At 40.4% G+C, this 24,518-nt stretch overlaps 1 protein-coding gene across 1 annotated transcript in view; it reads left to right on the top strand.

Annotated features, from left to right (window-relative positions):
* The window catches only part of MARCHF11 (membrane associated ring-CH-type finger 11), a 99,749-nt gene that overhangs the window by 60,835 nt on the left and 14,396 nt on the right, over positions 1 to 24,518 (top strand). The window contains exon 3 of the mRNA XM_034998769.1: positions 14,496 to 14,688. Within this exon, the coding sequence (XP_034854660.1) occupies positions 14,496 to 14,688 (193 nt within the window). The remainder of the gene's footprint in view (positions 1 to 14,495; positions 14,689 to 24,518) is intronic.

The following is a 24,518-nucleotide window of genomic DNA, read 5'->3' as shown; positions in this document are numbered from 1 at the left end:
CTTTCCTTTCCTTTCCTTTCCTTTCCTTTCCTTTCCTTTCCTTTCCTTTTCCTCCTTCCCTCCCTTTCTTCTGTCTATCCATCCCTATCTATCTCTCCCATGTTATAAAGAAATCTTTCCTTAAGCAACATGCCTTTCCCCCCTTCATCAATGCTTTATTGAATCATCTCTCATTCATTTTAAAAATTAGCATGTAGTGCTAATATGTACATGTAGCTGATTGCCTACAGAATCACAGAGAGTGTGCTCTTGTGTTTAACTGGGCACCGTGTGTGTATCAGCGCATTAGTCGCCGTCTGACATCATCCTCTCTGCACCATTTCTCACACATTTTCCAGACTCAGTGACCATGTAATGTAGTTTGCTGGCTGATGAGCTGACCCGTGGCACACCTTGGATGTCTCTGCTGTTCAGTTTCCCAGGAAACTAAGTGCAATTATCTTGAAAAGAGTCAGGCCTTTTCCCCCTCTTTCCCCCTCGTTTCTTTTGCTCAGGAGAGAATACAACTAAAGCACCAACAGTCCAAACACAGCATCTATTTTAGTCTTAAGTGTGATAGACCAGAAGAGCATTTCATGACCCTGGCACTAGCAACATTTTGGGCCAGACGGTTTTTTGTTGTGGGGGCTGACTTACAGGTTGTAGGATGTTGAGCAGCATCCCTGACCCCTTAACCCCTAGAGGCCAATAGCACCATCTCCAGCAATGACAAGCAAAAATGTCTCCAGATATTGTTAGATGACCCCTGGGCAAAATCATCCATGCTTGAGAACCGCACTCTAATTAGAAAGTCAGAGTGGCTTTTGGGATCTTTTCATGCTGTCAGAACCAGTCACACACATAAAGAGAAAAAGCAAAACCTAACCTCATTATTGACCCAATGTTTCTTGAGTTCTGCCAGCATGTCACCATGCTGCCAAGTGACAAAGACTCTGACATCGGGAAGGTCCAGCCCTGCCTGCAGAGAGCTCACAGTGAGGTGGGTCGGGGGACAGATGTGTAAACAGATAGTCATGGACAATAGGACTTATAGGAAGAAAATGAGTCATCCTGCTGGATGTTACACAGCACTTTTCACTTCTCAGTTTTTCCAGAGTCCTGCATTCCCAGTCCCTTTTTAAAAACCGGGCACCTCTCTTGTTCATTCTCCTGCCTTGGAGCCTTGCTCAAGTTGCTCCTGCCTAGAAGGTTTTAGCTCAGATTTTCACATCTCCGAATTCTCCCTGCCATTCACAGGCCAGCCTGTCTCTTCCAGGAAGCCGTTCTAGATTGCTTTAGCTTGCATCGGTGTCTATCCACCAAACCCCCCCATGAGACTCACAATCCCTTCCCCTTGGCTTGTGGCTTAATTACATGCTGTATTGTTTGTACCTGTTGCCCCCCTGCTTGCCATGCATTGGGCTAATCACTCAAGAGACTGTGGGCTACTTGAAGGCGGAAACCAGATGTTATACTGGATTATTCACATTAATGGCTAAGCGAGTCATTCTTTGACTGCTGTTGGCTTGCAAAACTCAGTGTAAGAGGAGAACTCAAAACTATTAGGAAAAGTGAGTGAATGATAAGGTGAAGGTGAAGCAGATCTAAAGCTAAAGAATGGCAGGTACTTGGGTCTTCTGTCTGGTACCTTATTTTCTGTCTAATGAATTTCCCCTGATGCTTCCAAACCCCAGAGCACATGTTACCTCCTGCTCTATGCTTTCTGTGGCTTCTGATTATGCAGTGTATCTCTGCTTTGATAACATGGTGTGCACAGATGTGATTGCTGGGGAGTCCCTGTGGTCTTGTCCAAAGTCATATAGCAAAGAGGTGGAAATATCAGACCCTGTATTCAAATCTCACCCAGAATCTAAACTCTTTATCCAGTGTGTACCTTTCTAGGAATTGAAAAGCTGAGCAGAGTGAATTTGGGTAAATGGCATTATGGGTCCCCTCTCTGTTGGGTTGCACTAGGAATTATATTTAATTAAAAATTAAACTCATTTCAAGTATTTTATAACAAAAGAGCATACACCAACCAAGCAAGTAATTGCTGAAAAGATTTCACTCATTTTGCTATTTTAAGGATTCTTTTTTGAGGTCTTAAAAAATAGTCTTACTCAGGGGTGCCTGGGTGGCTCGGTCAGTTGAGTATCTGACTCTGGATTTCAGCTCAGGTCCTGATCTCAGGGTCCTGGGATCAAGCCCCATGTCAGACTCCACGCTCAGCAGGGAGTCTGCTTGAGATTCTCTCCCTCTCCCTCTGCCCCTCCTCCTGCTAGCTCTCCCTCTCTCTAAAATAAATAAATAAATCTTTAAAAAGTTTTTATTGAGGCATAGCTTACATACCATTAAAATCACCTATTTTTTTATGCACAATTCAGTGATTTTTAGTAAATGCGTTGGCTTTCGCAACCATCAGCACATTCCAATTTTAGATCATTTCCATTACCCCCAAGAAATCCTCATGCTTTTAAGGACAATTTGTCTTAGGACCCCTTGGTGATATGGGGAGGAGAAGGGCAGGGGTAAAAGGCACAGTGGGAAGGTAAAGTTACATAGTAAAAAGGAGTATTTGAGGGAATTATAGAGCATTACCAGGTGATTTAATTGAAATCTTCATTTTAAAAGTGGGGGTGAGGAGGGTCGAGAAGTTGGGGAACTGGAATGAGTTGATGACAGACCAAGAGTCTGGTTTTCTGATTCTTAGCCTGTTGCTCCTGCAGTTACCACGATGCAAAGAGTGATCAGTGAAGGGGGGGGTTCCCCTCATCTCTTGCTGTTGAAAAATCTCATCCTGATACTTAGTGATTTGAAACAACTATCTTCTTTTGCTCATGATTTTGTGGTTTGGAAAGGGTTCAGTTGGGTGATTCGTCTGTGATCACTGTGGTATCTGCTGAGGGTCTGGGATTGGAGGAGCCACTTCCAAGATAGCTTCTCATTCACATGTCTAGTGCCTCAGTGCTCTTTGGTCTCCCTCCTCACATGACATCGTCCTTACCCACAGCTTCTCACGGCTTGAGATTCTTACGGCATGGCAGTCTTGAGGTGGTCACACTTCTTAGAAGAAAAGCTGCATGACAGTTAAAGTCTGTGCTTGGAATTGATATAGGGTCACTTCTGCCATATTCTGCTGGTTAGAGCATTCATTACTCAAGGGAGGGGAGAAATCGATGCTCTTTCTTGACGGGAATGGTCAAGGCCACATGGCAGAAGAGCATGTGGGATGGGATACACTGTGTCCCTCTTTGGGAAACACCAGAAGCAAGAGCAGAGCCAGGCAGGTAAACCCCTCAGAGACATCCTGTCATCTTCAGACCTGGTTCTTCCTTGTGATTGTCTAATAGTCATTGCCTGAGAGGATAAAACTCAAACTCCACAGCCAATCCTGGGAGCCCCTCAGGAGCTGGCTCCCACCACTTGCCCACATGGACTCTACTCTCCAGCAACAATAAAAATCTCACTATTTTCCAGACGTGTCAGCTCCTTTGCACATGCTTCTTCCTGTCTGCCTTTCCCATCTCTCCCCACGTCTTTAGCCTACCCTCCACTGGGCAGATGCTTCTTACCCATCCTTTCAAACTCAGCTCACCTGCTGCCTTGTCCTAAAAGCCTTTTGCATTTCTTTTTAATACCTAGATAGTGATTCCCATAAGAATAGGATTTTTCCTCAGCCTAGTAACTGCTGTAGGGCCTGGCGTGTACCAGGCAGCTGGTAAGTATATGTTGAAGGGATACACTTATACAAATCAGAAATTTAAAGCAGATGCCATTCCGTGCACACCTTTATGTTGGTGGTGTCATCTCATGGTGAGGCTTCCCCGGCCAAGAACTGAGGCAAAGCCCAGTTACATGTAGTAGACGTTGCGTTCAGTACTCAGTGCGATGGGCTGTGTCTTCCCTGTTCCTGCCACTGCCACTTCCTGACTTCATGGTCTTAGGGCCACTCGTTCAGTCCCCAGAACCCAATTAAGGAAGGGGAGCAAAGCATGGAGTGTCAGTACAAAATTCTTCTGAGATACCTTGTCAAATGTCATTTTATAGAGAACACTGGAGATCCTTATAAGAATAATTCACTTGTTATTAGAGCCAATTCACAGCCGTCTGTTTGACCCAGCACATTATGCTGCCTCTCCATAGCTGAGAGAAAGTCACTTAGTTAAGACTGCATAAATTCCACAGAAGAGGTGATATTCCTCATGCTCTGGTCCCTAATTACCAAGGGCGCTGTTCTGACCACCAGAATATAGTGTTTGGGTGACATGCACTCAAGTATTTCAAATGGGAAGATAGTTTCTCTCCATGAAAATTCTGCTCCAGACTCTAGACTGAAAACAGCAACTGTCCACTGAGAGTTTAAATAAGCTTTAACAAAGGTAGTTTTCAACTCTTTGTCGAGAAAACACATAAATATGGTTATTACCACCTACTAATTACTTAGATAGAAATCTCCAGGGGAATCTGTGTTTAAACATAATTAATATCGAATATTGAGAAGAGTAATGAACTAGAAATGGATTATATACAGACACGCTTTTGATTCATATGGGGCAAAATCTAGTTACTAAGACTAACACTGTTAGACAGTTGGCACTTGGAGCAGATTTCCCTGTTTTGAAATAATGGATAGCACCTGCTTTTGTTACAGAAAGAATTAACACAGAGAGGGAAAAGGCAATATAAGGTCTTGAACACAGAAGAGCTAAAGTGTATTTTTATCTTAACTTTTGGATTGTTAAATGTGGATTTACAAGCCTTTGACAATTATGACACTCTATAACAATCAAAACAATTGAACAAGAGAGAACATTGAGAGATGAGATAGGGAACAGTTCTGGAAGAATTAAGAAGGAAAAAGGGGGAGAATCAATATACTTTATCTTAAGTGAGATCCAGAATCTTTGGTATTTCTCATGGATTCTGTGCCCTATAGTTGCTAAAGTAATGCTTATTAGTTCAAAAGTCATTGCTTCTGTTAATAGTCGTTTGAGAGATTTTTCTCAGACAAAACTTTCCAATAAAGGATACTCATCTCTTATAAGAAAACTTTTCACACCTTCTACTCCTTTGATCTACTATCATCCTGTGAGTCTGGAGACAGCCAAATAGGATATTCTTCAGGACTTAGTTTCCTATTCGAAAGATTTGGCATCGAGATAAAGGACAGCTTTTATTCCAGGGGTTTTTCTGGACACGCATTTCTTTAGAAGGCTCATCTCACTTGTGTAGTTAGCATCTTGGTCCCTGGCCATTCACAGATGCCCCTCCCATGTAGCATCCCTTCCCACTCCACATCTCTGGGCTCGGCTGGTTTTGCTTCTCAGTAACCAAACCTTTACTTTAGATTCATTTCCTTTCCTCCCCTCCCCTGCCCCCAGCCGCCAGAACTAAATTTTCAAACTTTGCAGACTCTCTGGTCATGTTGGCCTACCTAGCTCTGGATTTGTGGTCCCTTTGGTGCTCTCTATGGCCTTGGACCAGTTTTATCTTTGTCCCAATTCATCCAGGACTTTATTCTCCTGACCCTGAAGTCAAAGTGTAGCCTTGCCTATTCTTATGTCTAGCACAATCGAGCCTAATTGTCATGAGGAAAACTGGGAAGAACCTCCTTACCAGAGTGAAGTCTTGGAGGCCATCTTCTTCCAGGGGCTTTATTCTAGGGAAAGAAAATTTCTCTCCTACTTCATTTAATCTTAGGTCCCAGACACTTAGTCCTTGACACTCATCCCAGGACCCCCCCAAGGTGGCCCTTAACCTTGAAGTGCTCAATTTCTTCTCCTTGCGCTGCAAACCATATTGAGTACAATCTCTATAGTCCTGGGACATGGCTTGTCAAACCTCTTGGGATTTCTAGATTTCTGGAAGAAAAAAATTTCATTGGTGCTCTGAGTTCTGTACACACATGAAACCCTCAGGACATCCCCTAGTACACATGGGGAGTTGCCCATCCACTTCTCTGCTGTTCTGTTGGTCTTGGTCATGTGATCTAGTTCCAGGCATCTTAATTAAACAAAATGATGTTCTGTGGCCAGGACGTGGTGCCTCGCAGGATGTGCATTACGACCAGCCAAGGGAACAGTGGGAAAGATTGTTCCCTACAAGAAAGTAAGTCCAGAGGGTTTTCTGCTGAACTCTTGTGGAAATTGCAACCAACGATTTGGAGATTTGTTTTTCTTTTTAATCACTGTGAGTTAAAATTAGATTGCTAACATCAACTGATTAGCAATCGTTCTAAACCAGTGGCCTCTGATTTGAAACTGTAGACAGTAACAAGAAACCATTGTTTTCCTGATACTATTTTCTTCTGCTTTAACTATAGAACCTAAATTTGGGGGGAATAATTATCTGAACAATAGTGAGTCTTCATAAGTGCCATTTATTTAGGTCTTCTTTAATTTCTTTCAGCAGTGATTTGCAGATTATTTTTTAAAAATTTTAGTCCTAAGTCATTTGTGATTTATGGTATTTTTTATGTAGTATTGTTTTTTGTAATTTCGTTTTCCAACTTTTTGCTGTTGGTATTTTACACAATTGATCTTTGTTTATTGACCTCGTGTTTTGAGGCTTTGCTAAATTAACTTCCTAATTCTGTTAGGTTTTATTGTAGATTCCCTAGGATTTTCTACATAGATAATCATGTCATCTACAAATAGAAATAATTTTATAGTTCTTCCTTTACAATCTTTATACCTTTTTTTTCCTTGACTTATTCCATTGACTAGGGTTTCTAGTTCCTAGTGAATAGGAGTAATAAGGGTGAACATCTCTTCCCAGTTCCTGATCTTAGGGGAGAAAGCATTCTTTCTTTCTTCCCACCATTAAGTATGATCCTAGCTTTAAGTCTTTGTAAATGCCCTTTTCAGGTTAAGAAGTTTTCTTTCTATTCCTAGTTTTCATCTTGAATGAGTGTCTGTCATATAATTTTGCTGTATCTTTTAAGAGGATCTTTTTCTTTTTCTTTTATTTTTTAGTTTCTTAATATCATTAGTTACATAGATTGACATTTTGTTATATCAACATTTCAACCTAGGATAAGCCCCACTCACTCAGTTTGCATTATTCTTTTTGTATACTGCTGGATTTGGTTTGCTAATATTTTGTAGAGGATTACTTTTTCATTTATGCTCCTAGGGAATATTAGTCTGGAATTTTTTTTTTTTTATAATTTTCTTTTCTTTTTCAGGTTTTGGTATCACGGTTTTGCATGACCTCATAAAATAAGTTGAGGACTATTCTGTCCTCTTTTATTTCTAATAGAGTATATGTAACTTTGATATTATTTTTTTTTCTAAATGTTTGATAAAATTCTCCAGTAAAACCGTCGGTCCTTGAGATGTTTGTTCATTTGTTTGTGGAAGGCTTTTAATTATAAGTTCAACTATTTTGTAAAGGGTTAGTCATACATTCTATTTCTTCTTGAGTCAGTTTTGATGTTACGTTTTTCAAATAATTTATCTATTTCGTCTATGTTATTGACTTAATTGGCATAAGATTGTTTATTATTTACCCTTATTACTCTTTTTACCTGTAGGAGCAGTCATTTTATATCTCCTCTTTTATTTCTTCATTAGCCTTACTAGAGTTTTATCAGTTTTTCTTAATTATTTTAAAGAAGCAGTTCCATGTTTTTCTATTTATTGCGTCTGAGTTGTTTAGATTTCACCTTTCTCAAAAAAAAAAAAAATTTCACCTTTCTCAGGCAAAGCACATTTTTTTGCTCTAATTTTTATTTCATCTCTGATAAGTTTCTGAAGATGTTTTTCTAGCAGAGAGGACCCATACCAAACCATGAAGTCATGTTTAATATGCAGCCTATAAATACAACTCTACAAAGAATGGGCATGTAATTAACTGAATGTTGTATCTTCATGTCAGATTGATTACACATAGAGATGTTTTCTGCCAGCATTTCAAATCCCAACTTATAGTGGTTCAATTTAAACACCATCTAAAATGATTGAAAATAGGTTTTAGCTAAATTCATTTTTCTGAAGAGAACATTTCTTAAGAGCAGGTGTTCTCTCCTGTGACACTGGTAAGTAATCCCACCTGTCATTCTGCATGCTATAAATCATCATACTACAAATCTGTTAGCTTATGATTCATATCTGGCTTGCCTTTTAAAAACAAAGGTGAAACAGTACTTTAGAATGAAGGATTTAATGCAAACTGAACGAATCTACTTTCTTTAAGTTCAATTTCATTCCCTCTAACTGTGTGTTATTTTCGGGGAGGAAATTGGGTTCTAAATTGAGAAGGTGCCTTAACTATTTCAGACAACGGAATGACAGGTACATCTTTCTAAATAGCTTCCTGGAGGCCTGATGGAGTATATGCCTTTCTCCAGTTCTTGTCTTACCGGCTGGAAGTGATTTATATGAGGAGATGACTTGGTCTTACCTTGGCTTGGGCTCCCATCATTTCTTTAAAGAAAATTCCCAGCTTATTCTTTCATCCTTTTTTCTCTGAAGGAAGTTATAAATCTGTGCTAATTAATTAGATTTCAGTGGGAAAGGCAACCATTTTGCCATGGTTTCAAAGAAGTCTGTGGTAATTATTGGGATAGTTATTTAATTTCCCATGAAGAATGCCACACTGACATGGACCCTCATATGCAGTGATACCCAATTCTGGGCCATGTACATTGTCTGTGTGTTTTTAGGACTGGTGGACCTTACTTGGTGCATCTCTGAACAGCTGTGTGTAATGAGAATATTAAACAATTTCCAATGTGAATTTATTTAATTCCTTTCAATCTTCATTAAAATAAAAGAGATCTATCTCCCTGAGATTGTCTTCTTAAGGTTAATATTCATTTAACAACATTCAGACTGAAGAAGTATTCATTCGAGAACGCCATTTAGAAAACAGTTGGTCCCATTGCATTGGCTCTGCTCTGCTCGACTGCTTTTTGCATATGTTGACTTTTCCTTAACTGTACAACAACACCTTTTAGAGCAGTATAATTATGCCCAGTTTGTTTTTGCTTTCAGATGTAGGACATGTCAGTTTATGTAGGCAGAGAGAAGGGCATTTTAGAAAGAACTTGGGCTTTGGAAAGAGATGGGAGTTTAAATTCTCACTTCTCTACTCAGTGGTGGTTTGGCCAGAGCTGGGACTTGATCCCGTAGGAAGGACAGAATGGGTGTGCAGAGAATGAGATTGTGGCCGTCAGATAGATGATGGAAACTGAAGTCAGGATAACAAGGAGTCAAGTATTTTCTGGGTGAGACTTAGCTTCTGCCTTCGTGAAACTTACAGTCTGTGGAGAACAGGGAAATAATCATCTGGGATGCAAGAAGAAATCTGCACTCAGCAGAAATACAAACAGTCGATTATGGGGTCCGGACAGAGGGATTCTGCATGAGGAGAGGAGGGGACGGCTTTTTAGAAGAGTTGGCATGAAAGCAAGTTACGGATGGGGGAGAGATTTCCACCCATGAGAAAAGGGAGGAAGGCATAGCATGCTGAGAAAGGAACAGGCTCAAAGGCAGAGAGGGACCAAAATGAAAAGTACATGGCATCTGGGATAATACAGGGAGGCAGATTAAGCAGAATTGGGGAGCGTACATGTCCCTCCCTCTCCTTCCCCTCCTCCCTTTCTTCTTTCCTCCTTCCTTCCCTCTCTTCCTCATCATATCCCTCTATCCCTTCTTTTCATCCTTCCTGCGACAGTTAGATGCCAGGCGCTGGGAATATGTACTGAGCCACACACGTAGCTTTCCTTCACGGGGCTCCTTTCATTAGGAACGTAGGCTTGGGGTGCCACTTGGTATCAGGGAATGACTCATGGCTAGCAGTCCAGCTGCAAAGCTATTTCAGGAGACCAGAGAAGACAGACTGGAAGCTGTTCCCAGGAAAACCGTGGTGTCACTGCAAAGATGGTGTATTGTAGTTCATTGTCATCAGAGCTCAGTAGAACTATTACATAGTACAATTGACCCTTGGACGACACAGGTTTCAGCCGCGTGAGCCCACTTATACATGGATGTTTTTGGATAAATCCAGTACGATATTGTAAATGTATTTTCCCTTCCTTATGATTTTATTTGCATCCCCCCCAGCTTACTTTATTGTAAGAATATAGCATATAATACATATAACTTACAAAATATGAGTCAGTTGACTGTTTATGTCATTGCTAAGGTTTCTTTTCTTTTTAAGATTTATTATTTATTTGAGAGAGAGAGTGTGTGTGTGCAGTGGGAGGGGAGGGGTAGAGGCAAGACTCCCCAAGCAGACTCCCTGCTGAGCTCGAGCCCAAGACCTATGTAGGACTTGATCTCACAACCCTGAGATCATGACCTGAGCCTTAATCAAGAGCCAGATGCTCAACTGACAGCTACCCATGTGGCCCTGCCATTGCTAAGGTTTCTGGTCAGCAGTGGGCTATTAGTAGTTACGTTTTGGGGGATTCAGAAGTCATACATGGGTTTTTGGCTGTGTGGGGGGTTGGCATCCCTAACCTCTGTGTTGTTCAAGGATATATAAATATATAATATAAATATAACATAAAAGCATGAACCTAGGAGCCAGACTGCCTGGGTTAAATCTCAGCTTTCATCCTTACTAGGTGTGTAACCTTGGGCAAAGTGTTTGACCTCTCTCTGCGTCAGGTTACTTATCTTTAAAATGGGGATAATAATAATACCTTCCTCACAGAGTTGTTGTGGGGATTAAATTAATTAAAAAAAAACTCTTAGAAAAGTGCCTGGGACATATTGATCCTATATAAATATAGGCTGTAATCCTTAAATTACTTCTATACACCAAATGAGGATGAACTTTCGGAAGATTGTTATTTTTGCTAACAATACATCCAATAATTTTTTTTTTAAGATTTTATTTATTTATTTGACAGAGAGATAGAGAGACAGCACAAGTAGGCAGAGTGGCAGGCAGAGGGAGAGGGAGAAGCAGGCTTCCCGCTGAGCAGGGAGCCCGATGTGGGGCTTGATCTCAGGACCCTGGGATCGTGACCTGAGCTGAAGGCAGCCGCTTAGCCGACTGAGCCACCCAGGCGCCCCACATCCAATTATTTTTGTAGAAGTGAACATCTTTTCAGGAATATAAAAGTCAAACATATTCAAATATTATGGAAAGAAATAAATAATAGCAATTATTTAGAGTCAATCTGCTTATTGTTATAGGACTTATGTTTCCAAACTTGGAAAGAAATTTAAATAAATACATACACACATACACATACATACACACATACCTGTATACATACATCCATGCATATTAAGTTTTAGAGGTGAAAAGTATGTTCAGCAGTTGACAAATTCTGTTCAAGATTCAGAAATATCTTACAGACTGAAATCCAGGCCTTGGATACCATTGGGATAGAGAGAGAAGCCCCGAGAGACTCATCTTCTATTTTTATTGTCTAAGCTAATGGTCCATTAACACAGCTTCTTGAAGCTGAGCCCGCTAGATAATGTGTACCTCCCAGGGCAAAGACGTCATGTGGGTGTTTCCTAGTGGTGGAAGGCAGCATTATTTTTCCTAGGGGAAGAATGTGAATAATCCCACTTTTTTCGCATAATGGTAACAGTAAGAAAGAGCATCATATAATGGGCAAAGAAATTACTAAGATGATATCAGCATTCAAAGGGAAAATCCTTATGTTCATAATCAATTTAATGATTTTGGTTCAATAATGGTTTACCCTCATTAGCTATTCAGTGAAATGGTGCTAATTTTAAGATTCATCAGTGTATGAAGAACATCACAGCACTTTTAGACATACTGGCATATTTGCGTTATTACTGGAGTGGTATAAAACCAGAAATTTCAGGGAGCTTATTGTAGATTTTGAGCAGTTTATCCTTCTTGAGAAATAAGCTTCAAAAATCTCAAATTATTTCTTATGTCTACCACAAAAGATAATTCCTATGATAATAATAAATAAGCATCTCAGTGTACTGAAATTGAGAATTGTTCTCTTTTTTCCCTTAGCTTTCAGGACGTAATTTTAAAACACACATTTAATTCCAACCTGCCAGGTATTTGAATTTTAAGCCATTTTAAATTTGGTGTCCTCAAACAAGTGTGAAACATCAGTATTTCTTATTCCTGGTAAGTCTGCCCCTTTGCTCATTCTCCTTCCCTGCCAAGGAACACCTTAGCTTTGTGTGTCAGAAGCTTCCAGGCCCAGTGTGGCAGGCAGTCAGGCTCACTCTCAGATGTGAACCCCCGCAATTTCCTGTGTCCCAGGAGACACCTCAGCTTCATCCATCCATCCTGACCAGTTCACCGAACCCCTGAGTGTTTAGTAGGACCTCATCACATATGCCTGTGACCACCATGTTTTTCTAAATTGGCATGCAGGCAGTCTTGGATCAATTAATTAGTAAGCCTAACGGAAGCTAAATATAATTAATTGTACAATATTGAGCTGTCCAAATTTAACTCCACTAAAATTACAGGATGAATGTGGAACATAAAGGATTTCTGGAAAGGGAAGTAGATATCAGTAAGACCATTCTTTTTTTTTTTTAAGATTTTTATTTATTTACTTGAGAGCGAGCACAAGAGAGAAACGGACCCATGCTGAGCAGAGAGCCCTACACGGGGCTCAGTTCCAGGACCCTGAGATCATGACCTGAGCCTGAGGCAGATGCTTAACCAACTGAGCCACCCAGACGCCCCGTACCATTCTTGATAAATCCTCCTAACTCACTGCTGCTTACCCAAGACTCTTATGATTCAGGCTTATGTATTTTGAAACAGATGGCTCACCATGTGAAAATCTCTCTCTCACACACACATATAACTTGTGTACCTTTGCCCCATAAGTTTAGAAGTATGCTTTGTTTTCATCTATCTGATGTAATTAATAAATTGATAAAGAGTAACAATGCATATAGACATGATGGCATCCATCTGGGATGGATGTTAGCTGGAAGTAGTTTTCTGTGTTGCTTACCATGTTGTTGTATTTAATGCAGATTTCAATGAACCCTGAGACTAAAAACCAATAAATAGTGACACTTTATACTTGTTCGGTGACACCAAATTTAAAATGGCTTTAAATTCCATTGCCAGGCAGTTCGAAATTAATGTGTTTAAGATTATGTCAGGAAACTAGTAAAAAAAAAAAACTTCAAATACATAATTGAAATAAATTGATTCAGTTGTAATGATAAGATATATTGACAAATTTAATTATTCATCCAGAATTATAAAAGCAAAAGCCATTTTTCAGCAAGTGAATCTGCATATTAAAATTGTTAGAAATACCCTTCTTATAGAATTCCGCCAAACTACCATTTGGTTCTGAAGTTTTTAAAGGAAAAATAAATGACTTTAGAGAATTAAATATTTCAAATGCATTTTGATATTTAATCCTTAACAAATGTAGAATTTAACAATATCCATGAATATGCAGGAAAAGGGCATATTTAAATATGATAAGTAAATTATGATGAGAGACAGAAGCAGTGAGGGAGAGAGGGAAGGGTGGTGATAGACTTGCCACTTGGGATGCACATATTCAGACTTAAAGGTAAGTAAAGAGTTTAAGGAAATATCAGATTCACCCAATGGATACTGATTTTTCAAGCTCATTTGTTTTTACAGAGCTCTTTCACACAGAATGAAACTGTGCAGGTTGTTTTGAGTTTCATTGTTTACTGACAAACCGTAATAGCAATTCTAGTTTTGTTTCTGTCTCAATTATGCAAAAGGGAGAACATGACTAATTAATTCTTTCAAGTTGATAACACACTTGAAAGACTTTTGATCATTTGTACTGTAAAATCCTCCCAAATACCGATACTTAGGATACCAAATTATTCTCCCCATTGAACAGTGTGGTATTTACACAGTTTGTGAATTTCAAAGGTACTCTGTTTGTTTACAAATTCTAAATCTTGACAAAAATGGCTTCACAGATTACCTGTTAGATAATTAAAGTTCAGTGATATCTGAGTATATGAAATGTACCAATAACAGATAATGTACAATCTTAATAGTTCCCTTAAAATTTTAGTGTGTTACTTTAATGACTTTTTAACTGATGTTCTTACATAACTTATTTATTTGTTGCTTACATTTTTTTTTTTTTTGCAAAAACAAGAAACAGTTCCCTTTTTTGCAGTAGCCAAATGTGTTAAAGAGCAAAATAAGTTTCCAAGTAGAGGAGTCTTCAACACATATCTTCAGAGTGTATTTAATTTCATGCATGTGTGAAAGATAATAATGTGATCCCAGGTACTAAATATTCTTCAGCCATTCACTCCCAGTACTGTTATCTGGAATAAAACTAGATTAAATTTGCAGAACGGTGAATTACGGAAAATAATGAAGCTAAGGCAACTCATTAATCTTTATCTGCTTGTCTATTTTTTTATATCCTGGATGAAATGGAAAAAGTCATGTGGGGGCTGGTCAGATCGAAAAGGGTCTAACATGATGGAGAGAAACATGGGGCTGAAAATGTGGTTTTTTTTTTTCTTTTCAAGTTAAACGCAGCACCTTTTTCTCACATGCCTCTGTTTTTCTTTTAGTGGCAAAGCATTTCTATAACACTGGTTGAGAAAGTTCAGATGATTGCTGTAATCCTAGGATCCCTGTTCTTAATAGCGAGTGTGACCTGGCTCCTTTGGTCAGCCTTCAGCCCCTATGCAGTGTGGCAGAGGAAGGACATCCTTTTTCAAATCTGCTATGGAATGTATGGTTTTATGGATCTAGTGTGCATAGGTAAGACCATGACGTTACACATTAATTGTCAGTAATCCATTTCTTGCAGCTATTATATTTTCATCAGTGGGATCTCGTATAGAATGTTGTGGTTCACGTAATCTTGGTTCTCCAACTATTTACCTATCTGGGGTGTCACAATCTGGCCACTTCCCTCAAAAAATGCATAGCATCTCTCTTCCCAGGGAGTCCGAAAAAATGAACAGGATAATGTCCATTTAAGGTGCCTTATTTTGCAATAGAAAGGAAGGAGGGATGGTGGAAATGATTGGGGGTGGGCAAAATCAGGGCAGTCATTCATTTCTATGGAATGAGAGCAAATCAGCCCCTCTTCAGCAAGCCGGGGAAGCGTTGACAGTGCCGGTGGTGGTGGTCTGTGCATTTGGGGAGAGGACCCACAGACTCCTGAAAGGCTTACCTCGTGGCGATGTGACTCAGATTCCTCGAGGGCATAAGTGCTCCTTGAAGGGGTGGGGACCAGGGGTCAGTTTTCCTTTCTGTCTTGGGCTTCTTTGTTTTGATTAATAAATTCAGTGGCTTAGATGAGATAAAGGATCAAACCTTTTAGCTTAAACAGATCCTACCAGAAAAGGTTACTTACACGTTTCTCTTGGCCAATCTGCTGTTTCCCCCGGACCATGAGAAAACGGAAGCCCACTCATGCAGCACTGACGTGGGGCGTGTGAGGTGCCCGTCATTGGCACTGTGATGGCGTCTGGTTGGCCGTGGGGGGCAGGGACGTAGAGGCCCACAGGGTCTCGAGGAGACTTTCTCTGCTCTGATGTGCATTGCAGCTTAGTGGGCTGTAAAGAGCTGAGAGAGGCAGCCATGGTTTATAGCAGTTGGTTCTCAAAGTGTGGCCCCACTGCTGCTTTTTAAGAGATGCACATTCTCAGGCCCCACCCCATCTGCCAAATCAGAAATTTCAGGGTTCGGACACCCCCCCACCCCCCACCCCCCACCCCCCACCATCCATCTGCGCATCACAAGCCCACTGAGATTCTCACACGTGCTAAAGCTTGGGAAACACTGGTTTCAGGGAATGGTACAATTTGGGATCCCCTGACTTGGTTTCCAATCTGGGCCCCTGCTGGGACAGATCAGTGCTGTTTTTCCGTGTCCTCTTTCCTCACCCATGAAGACAGAACTAATAATCCCTAGCACACAAGCCTAAATAAAGGAAATAATGATTATAAACAATTATGTTATTAATTGGAAGTTATAAATGAAAGGTATTTGAATAAGTCACAAATATTAAAATAGTTTAAATCATTTAAATTCATGCCTCTACTCACCAGACCCTTAATTTAACTAGAAGTTTTAATATTCTCAGTGACTTTTTTCTAAAAGAACTCTATAAATTTTAAAATAGGATTAGCCTGAATTTCCTCTCCTTTCCTTCCTCCCTTGCTGCTAGTACAAGACTAATAGGAAAGAAAATGATCACATTTCAGGCCAGGAAGGAAAAAGACATGGTGTGGGGGGCGGATGTCATGAGTAATATGTAAACTGAGCAGATGTTGCCTGAATAATTGCACTAATCAGGTATATAAACAATTTGATTGAATGTGATAATACACTTGTAAGCATTTGGAAATGCTAAGTCTCTATACAAATATAATTTCCAGGGTATTGCTCTAAATAAAGGAGAGTCACAAAATTGTTCTACAAATTCCTCAGTAAGTTCAGAGATAGATCGTATTTATTCAGTCCTTCAACATCAATGTTATAAAAATGTGGTATTTCTTTGATATGAAAAGGAGAGATGAAAAAACAATGGAACCATTATGGCTTCCAGTTCAGCCTGGAGGGAAAGAGACCATTTGACTTTGATATCATTACAGCACTAGAGAGGAATATATATATACACACACAAACACACACATTCTGTTTAGGAACTCACTTTCCTGGTTTTCACAGCTTGCATTTAGTGCTGAGTTACTAGGTCTTAAATTTTGATTGCTAATGCCAGTCTTTTAATCAAAATTATTAAATTTTGGTTTTAAAAGCACATGCATATGAGCTAATGATTTTTTGGCAGAATATGACATATTTGGGCTTCCCTTTTGAAATTTGGGTATTTGCCCATTTTATAAAGTTAAGTTTTGTAAGAACAAAAGCCAATTGATATTTTGCTGGCTTACACTTTGGAGAGTGAATTTTTATTGAAGTTTTAAATATTGACAGTACCTCTCATTACATTTTGACTTATTAAATCCATATTTCATCATTTAGGGATTTATTTGTATTTTGAAAAATGTTAAGAATTCAGACTGAACAGCATTGTTCCTGTGACTTGGTAATCACATTAAATGGTCTATTTGGGCCCAGAGAAAATCTTATTTTTTTCTCAAAAAGTTGAGAAACTATTATAGTCAAGTTAGCAAATACATGTAGGCTATCAATAGCCAACTGGATCATAGCCAGTAATAGCTCCTGCTGACATTGCAATTGAATTCAAATGTCTGTTAAATTAAATGTAGACAGTAACAAAGTAGATTACATTGATTATACTTCAAATACCCCTCACTGCAGGACTTATGAGTCTGAGTTAGTCTGGGCCCCTGCCTACCACATCCCAATAGTCTGAGTTAGGGTGGAAAGCATGTTTATAACTTTGGGTCCAGTTTGCTCAGCTCAGCTTAATAAATATTTATTGAGAACTTTCTTTGTGTCAGACACAGTGCTAGGTGCTGGGAATACAAGTCAGGGTCAGTCACTTTCCTGGCCATGAGGAGCTCCCAGCCACAGAGGAGGACAGGTGTGTCAGTAGGCAATGAGAAGACGGTGGGGTGTACACGGTTCTGGAAGGATGCATAGGAGGTGGTAGTTGGATAAAGTGGGGAGACATGAATGCTGGGGTGTTGCATGCAAGGTGGGGGTGGTTCCAGGCAGATTTCAAGGGGAAGTGATAACCAAGCAAACTGACAGATGAGTAGATGCTTAGCAAGTGGGGAGGTGGCCCCCTTGTCACTGTTGGAGGATGTAAAATTGGCTTCCCATTCAGAGGGCCTTAAAGTACTTGGAAACATTCCCACATTCCTGTTTGCTCAAGCTCTTCAAACTTGTTTATACCTAAATGAGAAGGAGCAGACTGAGAGCTTCATAAATGTTCTGTTTAAAAAATAATTCTGAAAATCCACAGAAGCTTATTCCTGAATGAAAAAAAAAACAAGTTATAATCCAGCCAGTGTTTGTAATGCTTAGGAAGAGATTATCGCTGTATTGTTAAAGAGAAAATGTAAAGATTTGTAGAAAATGTATTTACTTGGGGAAATCTGTTTACTCATTTCTACACATAGTGAATTTGTCTTTTGCTTTTATTCATTATTATTAATTAATACCCTTTCTGCTTTCCCAAGATTCAGTTTTTTCTTGCCATTCAAGTTTTGAATTCTCCCAGGGGTCGAGGTATTTTTAGAGTTGAGATGTCTGGATCTGACTGTCCAGGAGAACGTACTGCAATGATAAAGATGTCCATCTGGTGCCCAGTGCCACAGACACAAGCCACTGGCTACAGTTGGCTATCGAGCACTTGAGTGTGGTTTGTGAGAAAGAGAAACTGAACTTTAAAATTAGTTTTCTTTAAATTAACTTAAATTTAAATAAATAGTGGCTATCATATTGGACAGCACAGATCCTGGATGATGATTCAAATTAAATGTGTAAGGGTTTGATTAGCACAGTTCCCCTCACCTGTATAAACAGGTGGCATTTCCTAAATAACAAAGAAGCTCTGTGCCAAGACAGATGAAGAAAGTAAGAATGAACTGAAGAGGATTAAGAGAAGGGTATTAAAGGTGTGCGGGTGGTGGCCGAGAGGTAGACAGAGAGCCATGAAAGGGAGACGTGTCTTAAGGGACTCGAAGTACAAAGAGATAACTTTATATTATACTTGGGGAGCTCTTTTAAATATTTCAACAGGGACGCCTGGGTGGCTCAGTCGTTAAGCGTCTGCCTTCGGCTCAGGTCATGATCCCAGGGTCCTGGGATCGAGCCCCACATCGGGCTCCTTGCTCAGTGAGGAGCCTGCTTCTCCTTCTCCCTCTGCTGCTCCCCCTGCTTGTGCTCTCTCTCTTTCTGACAAATAAATAAAAATCTTTAAAAATAAATAAATAAATAAATAAATAAATAAATAAATAAATAAATAAATAAATAAATATTTAAACAGTTGGCATTCCAACTATGATTGTGTACCAGGGAAACTAATATAAAGGATTTAAATCACTGAGCTGTGTTAGCCCAGGGCAGTAATTTAGGGAGAATAACCAAAGCAAGCTGGTGTTGGCTCCCTCCTGAGATTTGCACAGTGGACAAACGAAGATTAGCAAACCCAGAGATGAAGAGCAAATGCATGGCGGAAGGCAGTGGGCTCGGGATTTGGTTCTTAACTCTGTACTTCGCACACTGAGAAAATAGAAGGCTATTCCTTTCATTGGTTGTGTGGTTCAGAGGAAGCTTGTTCCATCAGAGGAATACATTTAGTAATGACTGAAATGACTGAGAGTCAGCCATGAGGACAGGGAGTCATTTGATTAACTTGCTTCTAAAAAGTTACCAAGTCATTTCAGTGTCTGGTAGAACCTGATGAGGTGCGTCCTGTTTCTTGTTTGAAGCAACAAAATAAGACTGAAACCCCGTTACTTTAGTGGGATCCCTGAAATAGGGACAGCATTGCTTATGTCTAATCTCACTAACACTATAAATTAGTGCCAACTCCATATCTGGAAAATGTTTTGATCTTCCCTGATATACCAAGGAGAGGGACCAGATATGCTTATAAAATTTAAAAACTTAGATCACTTTTGTTCTTTTAAAAAATTTTTTCTTAATTGTCCACATAGTATAAACATTTACATATTGAAATAAGCCCATTTTATGAATATATAAAGTTTAAAAGAAGACCACTTCACTCATACTGCCTGTTCTGTTATGTCATTCTCTTTGTGGAATGGTCTCTCCCACCCCAACATTTTGGTGTGTATCTGCCAGATCTTTTTCATTGGGTTTACATGCATATGGGCATACAGACACGTAGGTATTTTAATATAAGCGGAATCATACTATTCATTGTTGAAAAAAAGTCATTTTCATTCAACAACATGACCTAGCGATCTTTCCCTGTTAGAATGGATGTACAACCATTTACTTTTCTTCTACTGATGGATATTCAGGTTGTTACCAGTCTTTGCCATTAGAAACAATGTTGCCAATGAGTATTTCCGTAGGCAAGATTCCAAGAAGTGAAAAGTCTGGGCTGAGTAATTAAGTACATGCCCCATTTTTGCTCTCTAAAAAGGCTTTGCCAATTTGCCCTCCCCCCAAACAGATGACAATTCCCGTTCTCCCACACCTTGACAAAAATGGATATCCGTTTTTTGACCTTTTCATTGTAGTTTGAGCTATATCTAACACCATTAGATGTGCTTTCCTTAAAGTCTAACTATTTAGGTTTGTGGGGTAATTTTGCCTAAGAAAATAAGAACATCCACACTGAGCCCTGCTCTTAATGCAGCTCGTCCTACCTGGCATCTATTGGGATGTGGTAGGCAGGGGCCCAGACTAGCTCTGCCCTGTAAATACTCTGCCTCTGCTTCCTGAACATGAAGTCAGAAGACAGGGCCAAGGTCAGAGATCCCTGTCTCTCAGACACTCCGCATTCCCCTGCACATGTAAGGAACTCAGGACCAGTTTCTCCCATCTATGATACCATTAAACACTCAAGGAGTTTCACTTCTCTCTTTTTTCATGTAGAAAGTGCTCCCAGAAATTGCTTTTAGGAAAATTGCCTTCCTCTGTCACTTGGGTCTGTGGCTAAAGTACTGAGGCTATTATTGCCCGTTCTCCCTATTACTCTTTTTCCCAGGTTAAAACACAAACACACGGGGTAGAGTTGACACGCACATGGACCCACCAGAAACCAAAAATCCCTCTCAGGGCTCCTTTGAAATAACGAAATAAAGTATATTATGATTGTTTATGTTGTCCTGCTTTTGAAAACTGCAGAGATTAGGGAGTTTTAAAAAATAACCTGATATATACTTGAATGAAGATCAGATCAAAATAACTTCTCCTTAATGTACCAATTACAGTCAATACTGAAAAAAAAATGCTCCTTCTGCAGAAATTTCATACTCCCCAATGTCAGGTTTTATTTTCCTCTAGTCTAAATCTAATTAATTTTTAAAAATTCATGTGAATTCTTATAGCTATTAGTTTTGAAAAATCTGTTTTTCATAGTTGGTGATCTGTCTAGCTCAAGGTTTTTGGGCACACTCAAATAAACTAGGTAGAGTTACCCATTGGTAATATATTCACATTTCATTATAGAACTTCAAAAAATAAATACCAAATATTCCTATGGTCTTTGATTATATTAGACGTATGTTTACATGTTAAAAAGCCAAGGTCATATTTCTCTCTTACTTTCGATACTGCTTCACTGTGCTTTTTTTTACCCCACCAGGCAGAGCAGCTAAAAGTTACACATGATTGAACCTTTTACTGACACGAAACTTAAAGTGTACCTTTTCTAATTGTATGATATTATATGAGGAAAAGTGAAGAATTTTGACCAAGAATTTCAGGATAATCCAACTCTCGGTGACCACAGATGAGTTCTTCTCACTGCAGATGGCCAGTGGTCTATTTCATGCCCAGGTTGCTTCTTCCTAAAATGATGCTTTTAGGTTGTCTTCCTTCCTGTGGCTCGCTTTCAACAAATATAAACCAATTAGCATAAGCAAAGCATGATTAAGAAAGTAAATCAACTCAGGAAAAAGAATTCTAATGCATTCCAAGCAAAATATAAAATGACTTTTGGACTATCTCTTGTTTAAAATTTTCCATGCTCTCTGGCACTTCTCAGCATGATTCAGAAGTTGACAATATTTCCTGAAGTATTTTCAGTGAAAAACAACATATTTACTTAAGGAGTTTGAAAGAAATTAGCATTGGAAGTTGGAATGTGCCATAATTTAGAGCAGAAAGAAAATGAGCTTGCTGGAGACCACAGGAGAGCCTTTGGTTCTCGCGTCATCAGGCAGGGCCATCAACCATACAGATGAGTGTGTTTGAAAGAGAAATTTAGGCAAAGTTCATAAAATGGGCAGCCTTTGGGTCATTGTAGAGAGACAAAATATTTATGGATAGATATAAAATCTATTAAAAAGTTGCGAGCGAAAAATGTACAATTACCAAGAGAACAGTTCTGTTGCCCATGTTCTTCAGGGCCCGTGTAGACGCTGTCCTGCACAGAGGGGTTGAGGATGCCTGGTGGAGTGGGAGAGCCACGACCCTAGAATCCAGTGTGATCTGGGTGGGCCTCCTCTGCGGGAAGTGGGGAGGACAGATGCCAGCCGCCAATACCACCCCCCACTTCTCAGGGCCCCACAAGCAGGGCAGCCCCACCCCACTCAAAATTGTCAGCAAGGTTGATGGTAAGACTCCAAATATATGTAGATTTTTGTAAATCACAGAACACTGGGAGCCCAGATCCAGCCTTTCACAGGCCTGCACCCTCTCCCACCTAAGTCACCACCCCCCGCCCCAAGTCTGGGATCTGAGCTACCAAAAGCATTCTGTGGGTGGCGCTTCGGGCTGCCCCAGAAGGTGGATTGTAGGAGGGGGCCTTTGCTCGTGGCTGCCCAGTGTCCTAGGAGGCACTGATATGATGCATCGGCGTGAATCATAAGGCATGTGGAAAAGGCAGCTCAAGTTACACACTGGTTGGCAGGATAGCTGGGAGAGTTGACTAGTCCAGTACTTCCTTTTTGAATCTTCATATCACGGTTTTCCCTCCAGACGTAAAAAGACAATCAGCCCCCTCTGCTCCAAGAGAAATGCTTCCGTTTCCCGAGCAGTAATTTGACGGGGCATCTGTATCCCTCCAGTGCCACAGTTTGGCTACTGTGGAGAACTTGGTCTTGCCGCTAATGCACGGAGGACAAAAGCCTCCTCCTACTCTTGCCCAGAGCCCTTCTGGGTTTCCCTTCAAACTTCCTCCCAGGCCGAGGGCTGGCTTGGGAGGGCGGCCACTCCGCGGGGTCTGGTACCGCTGTGGCCATGACTGCTACCAGACTTGCGTGCTCTGCTAGCCTGTTTGGAATCATTTCTTAAACAGAGTAGGTTTCCTTTGCAAGCATCGATCATTCCTTCCTGACTTCAGCGTGTCTTAGCCCGCATCATGCCCCAGGAAATGCCACAACTTCCCTTAGAAAGAGTCCAAAGCAGGAGTCCATCCTCTGATCTTTACATTTCTCACTTCTGAGCACATCGTGGTCAGGCCCCTCCGAGGGAGGGGCAGAGAGGCGCTTTGTAATTCAGAACTGTCAGAGGAAAAACAAATCTTCATCTTTTATATGCTTTGAGAAGTACTCCATTGTTATCACTTTACTCTGGAGGTACAAAGTAGAGGCTTTTCTATGCCTTAACCACACTGATGTTTACCAATTTCTCTAAAGATTATTATCCTGGTTGGTTATCAGGGATATTGCTGCCTTTAAAACCCAGGAAATAGAAGAGAAGGACTTGTTTTTGCTACTTGCCCTTCAGTGCAGTGTCTAAAATGGACTCTCAAAGCAAATGAACTCTTTAGACCTCCTCATGTGGGAGAAAACACAACCCATTGCCTTCCTCTCCTTTGACCTTGGGAAGTTCAAGCTCTTTTGGAGAAATGTTGACAGAGGTTAACAGAGCATCAGACCAAACATGCTCGTGCTGTTGACTTCTGTTTCCTCCAGAGAAAAGGTGACCCTTTCAGTCATCTCTCCCAGCAGGGACCAGATGAACCGAAGGGGCACCAGTCATCTATGAAGCCAACATTTGCTGAGTGTTGACGGTGTATTTGTAAGTCTGGAGTGCAGGGTAGAGGTTTTACTAGAACAGAATAAAACACTGCCTCTTTCTTTCTTTCTTTTTTTTTTTTTTAGATTTTATTTATTTATTTGACAGAGAGAGACACAGCGAGAGAGGGAACACAAGCAGGGGGAGTGGGAGAGGGAGAAGCAGGCTTCCCGTCGAGCAGGGAGCCTGATGTGGGACTCGATCCCAGGACCTTGGGATCATGACCTGAGCCGAAGGCAGACGCTTAACCGACTGAGCCACCCAGGCGCCCAACACTGCCTGTTTCTGAACAGCCCATGATCTGAGAATAGTTGTTACATTTTGAAATATTTTTAAAAATATTGAGAGAAGAATGTTATTTTGTGACATATGAAAATTACATCAAATATAAATTTCAGGGCCCATAAATAATGTTTTATTGGAATACAGACCTATCCATTCCTTTATGTGCTGTCGATGAGGCGTTACAATCTCGTCATTGAGAGACCATAATGTTCACATAGCCTAAAGTATTTACTGTCTGGTCCTTCCCGGAAAAGTTTTGTGGAGCCTGGAATATAGCATGTTCTCTGCTCTCCAGCTGCTGGCGAGAGACAGGAAAAGAAATGATTAAAATGGAAAATGGAAGGTGTCAGGAGACAAACCTGTGAGAGCTGGTGGGAGAAGGTTGGTTAACCATCCTTAGTGGCAGCACCATCTACGGGGCGGGGGGGGAGCAGAAATCTTGAGCTAAACTTTAAGAAGAGAATGAAAGGGGCCAGAGAGAGGCAGCTGCCTGAACCTGTCAACACATGAAAATGTGTATTTTTGAGGACTCATAGGGAATTTGGTGTGACAAGAGCAAAAGATGCTTGCTGGGGAGTAGCAGGGGAAATAAGGTCTGACTGTCTACAGGGATCCTGTAGCTGGGACATGGGTGTGGGACCCAACCCTGAAAGCTCAGGAAACCCCTGGAGGGTGGTCTGCTGCATGTGACTGGTCAGTGT

This window comes from Mirounga leonina, unplaced genomic scaffold, assembly GCF_011800145.1.
Source record: "Mirounga leonina isolate KUSES-001 unplaced genomic scaffold, KU_Mleo_1.0 Mir_95, whole genome shotgun sequence".
Taxonomy (NCBI): Eukaryota; Metazoa; Chordata; class Mammalia; order Carnivora; family Phocidae; genus Mirounga; species Mirounga leonina.
This window is presented reverse-complemented; position numbering and strand designations above follow the sequence as displayed.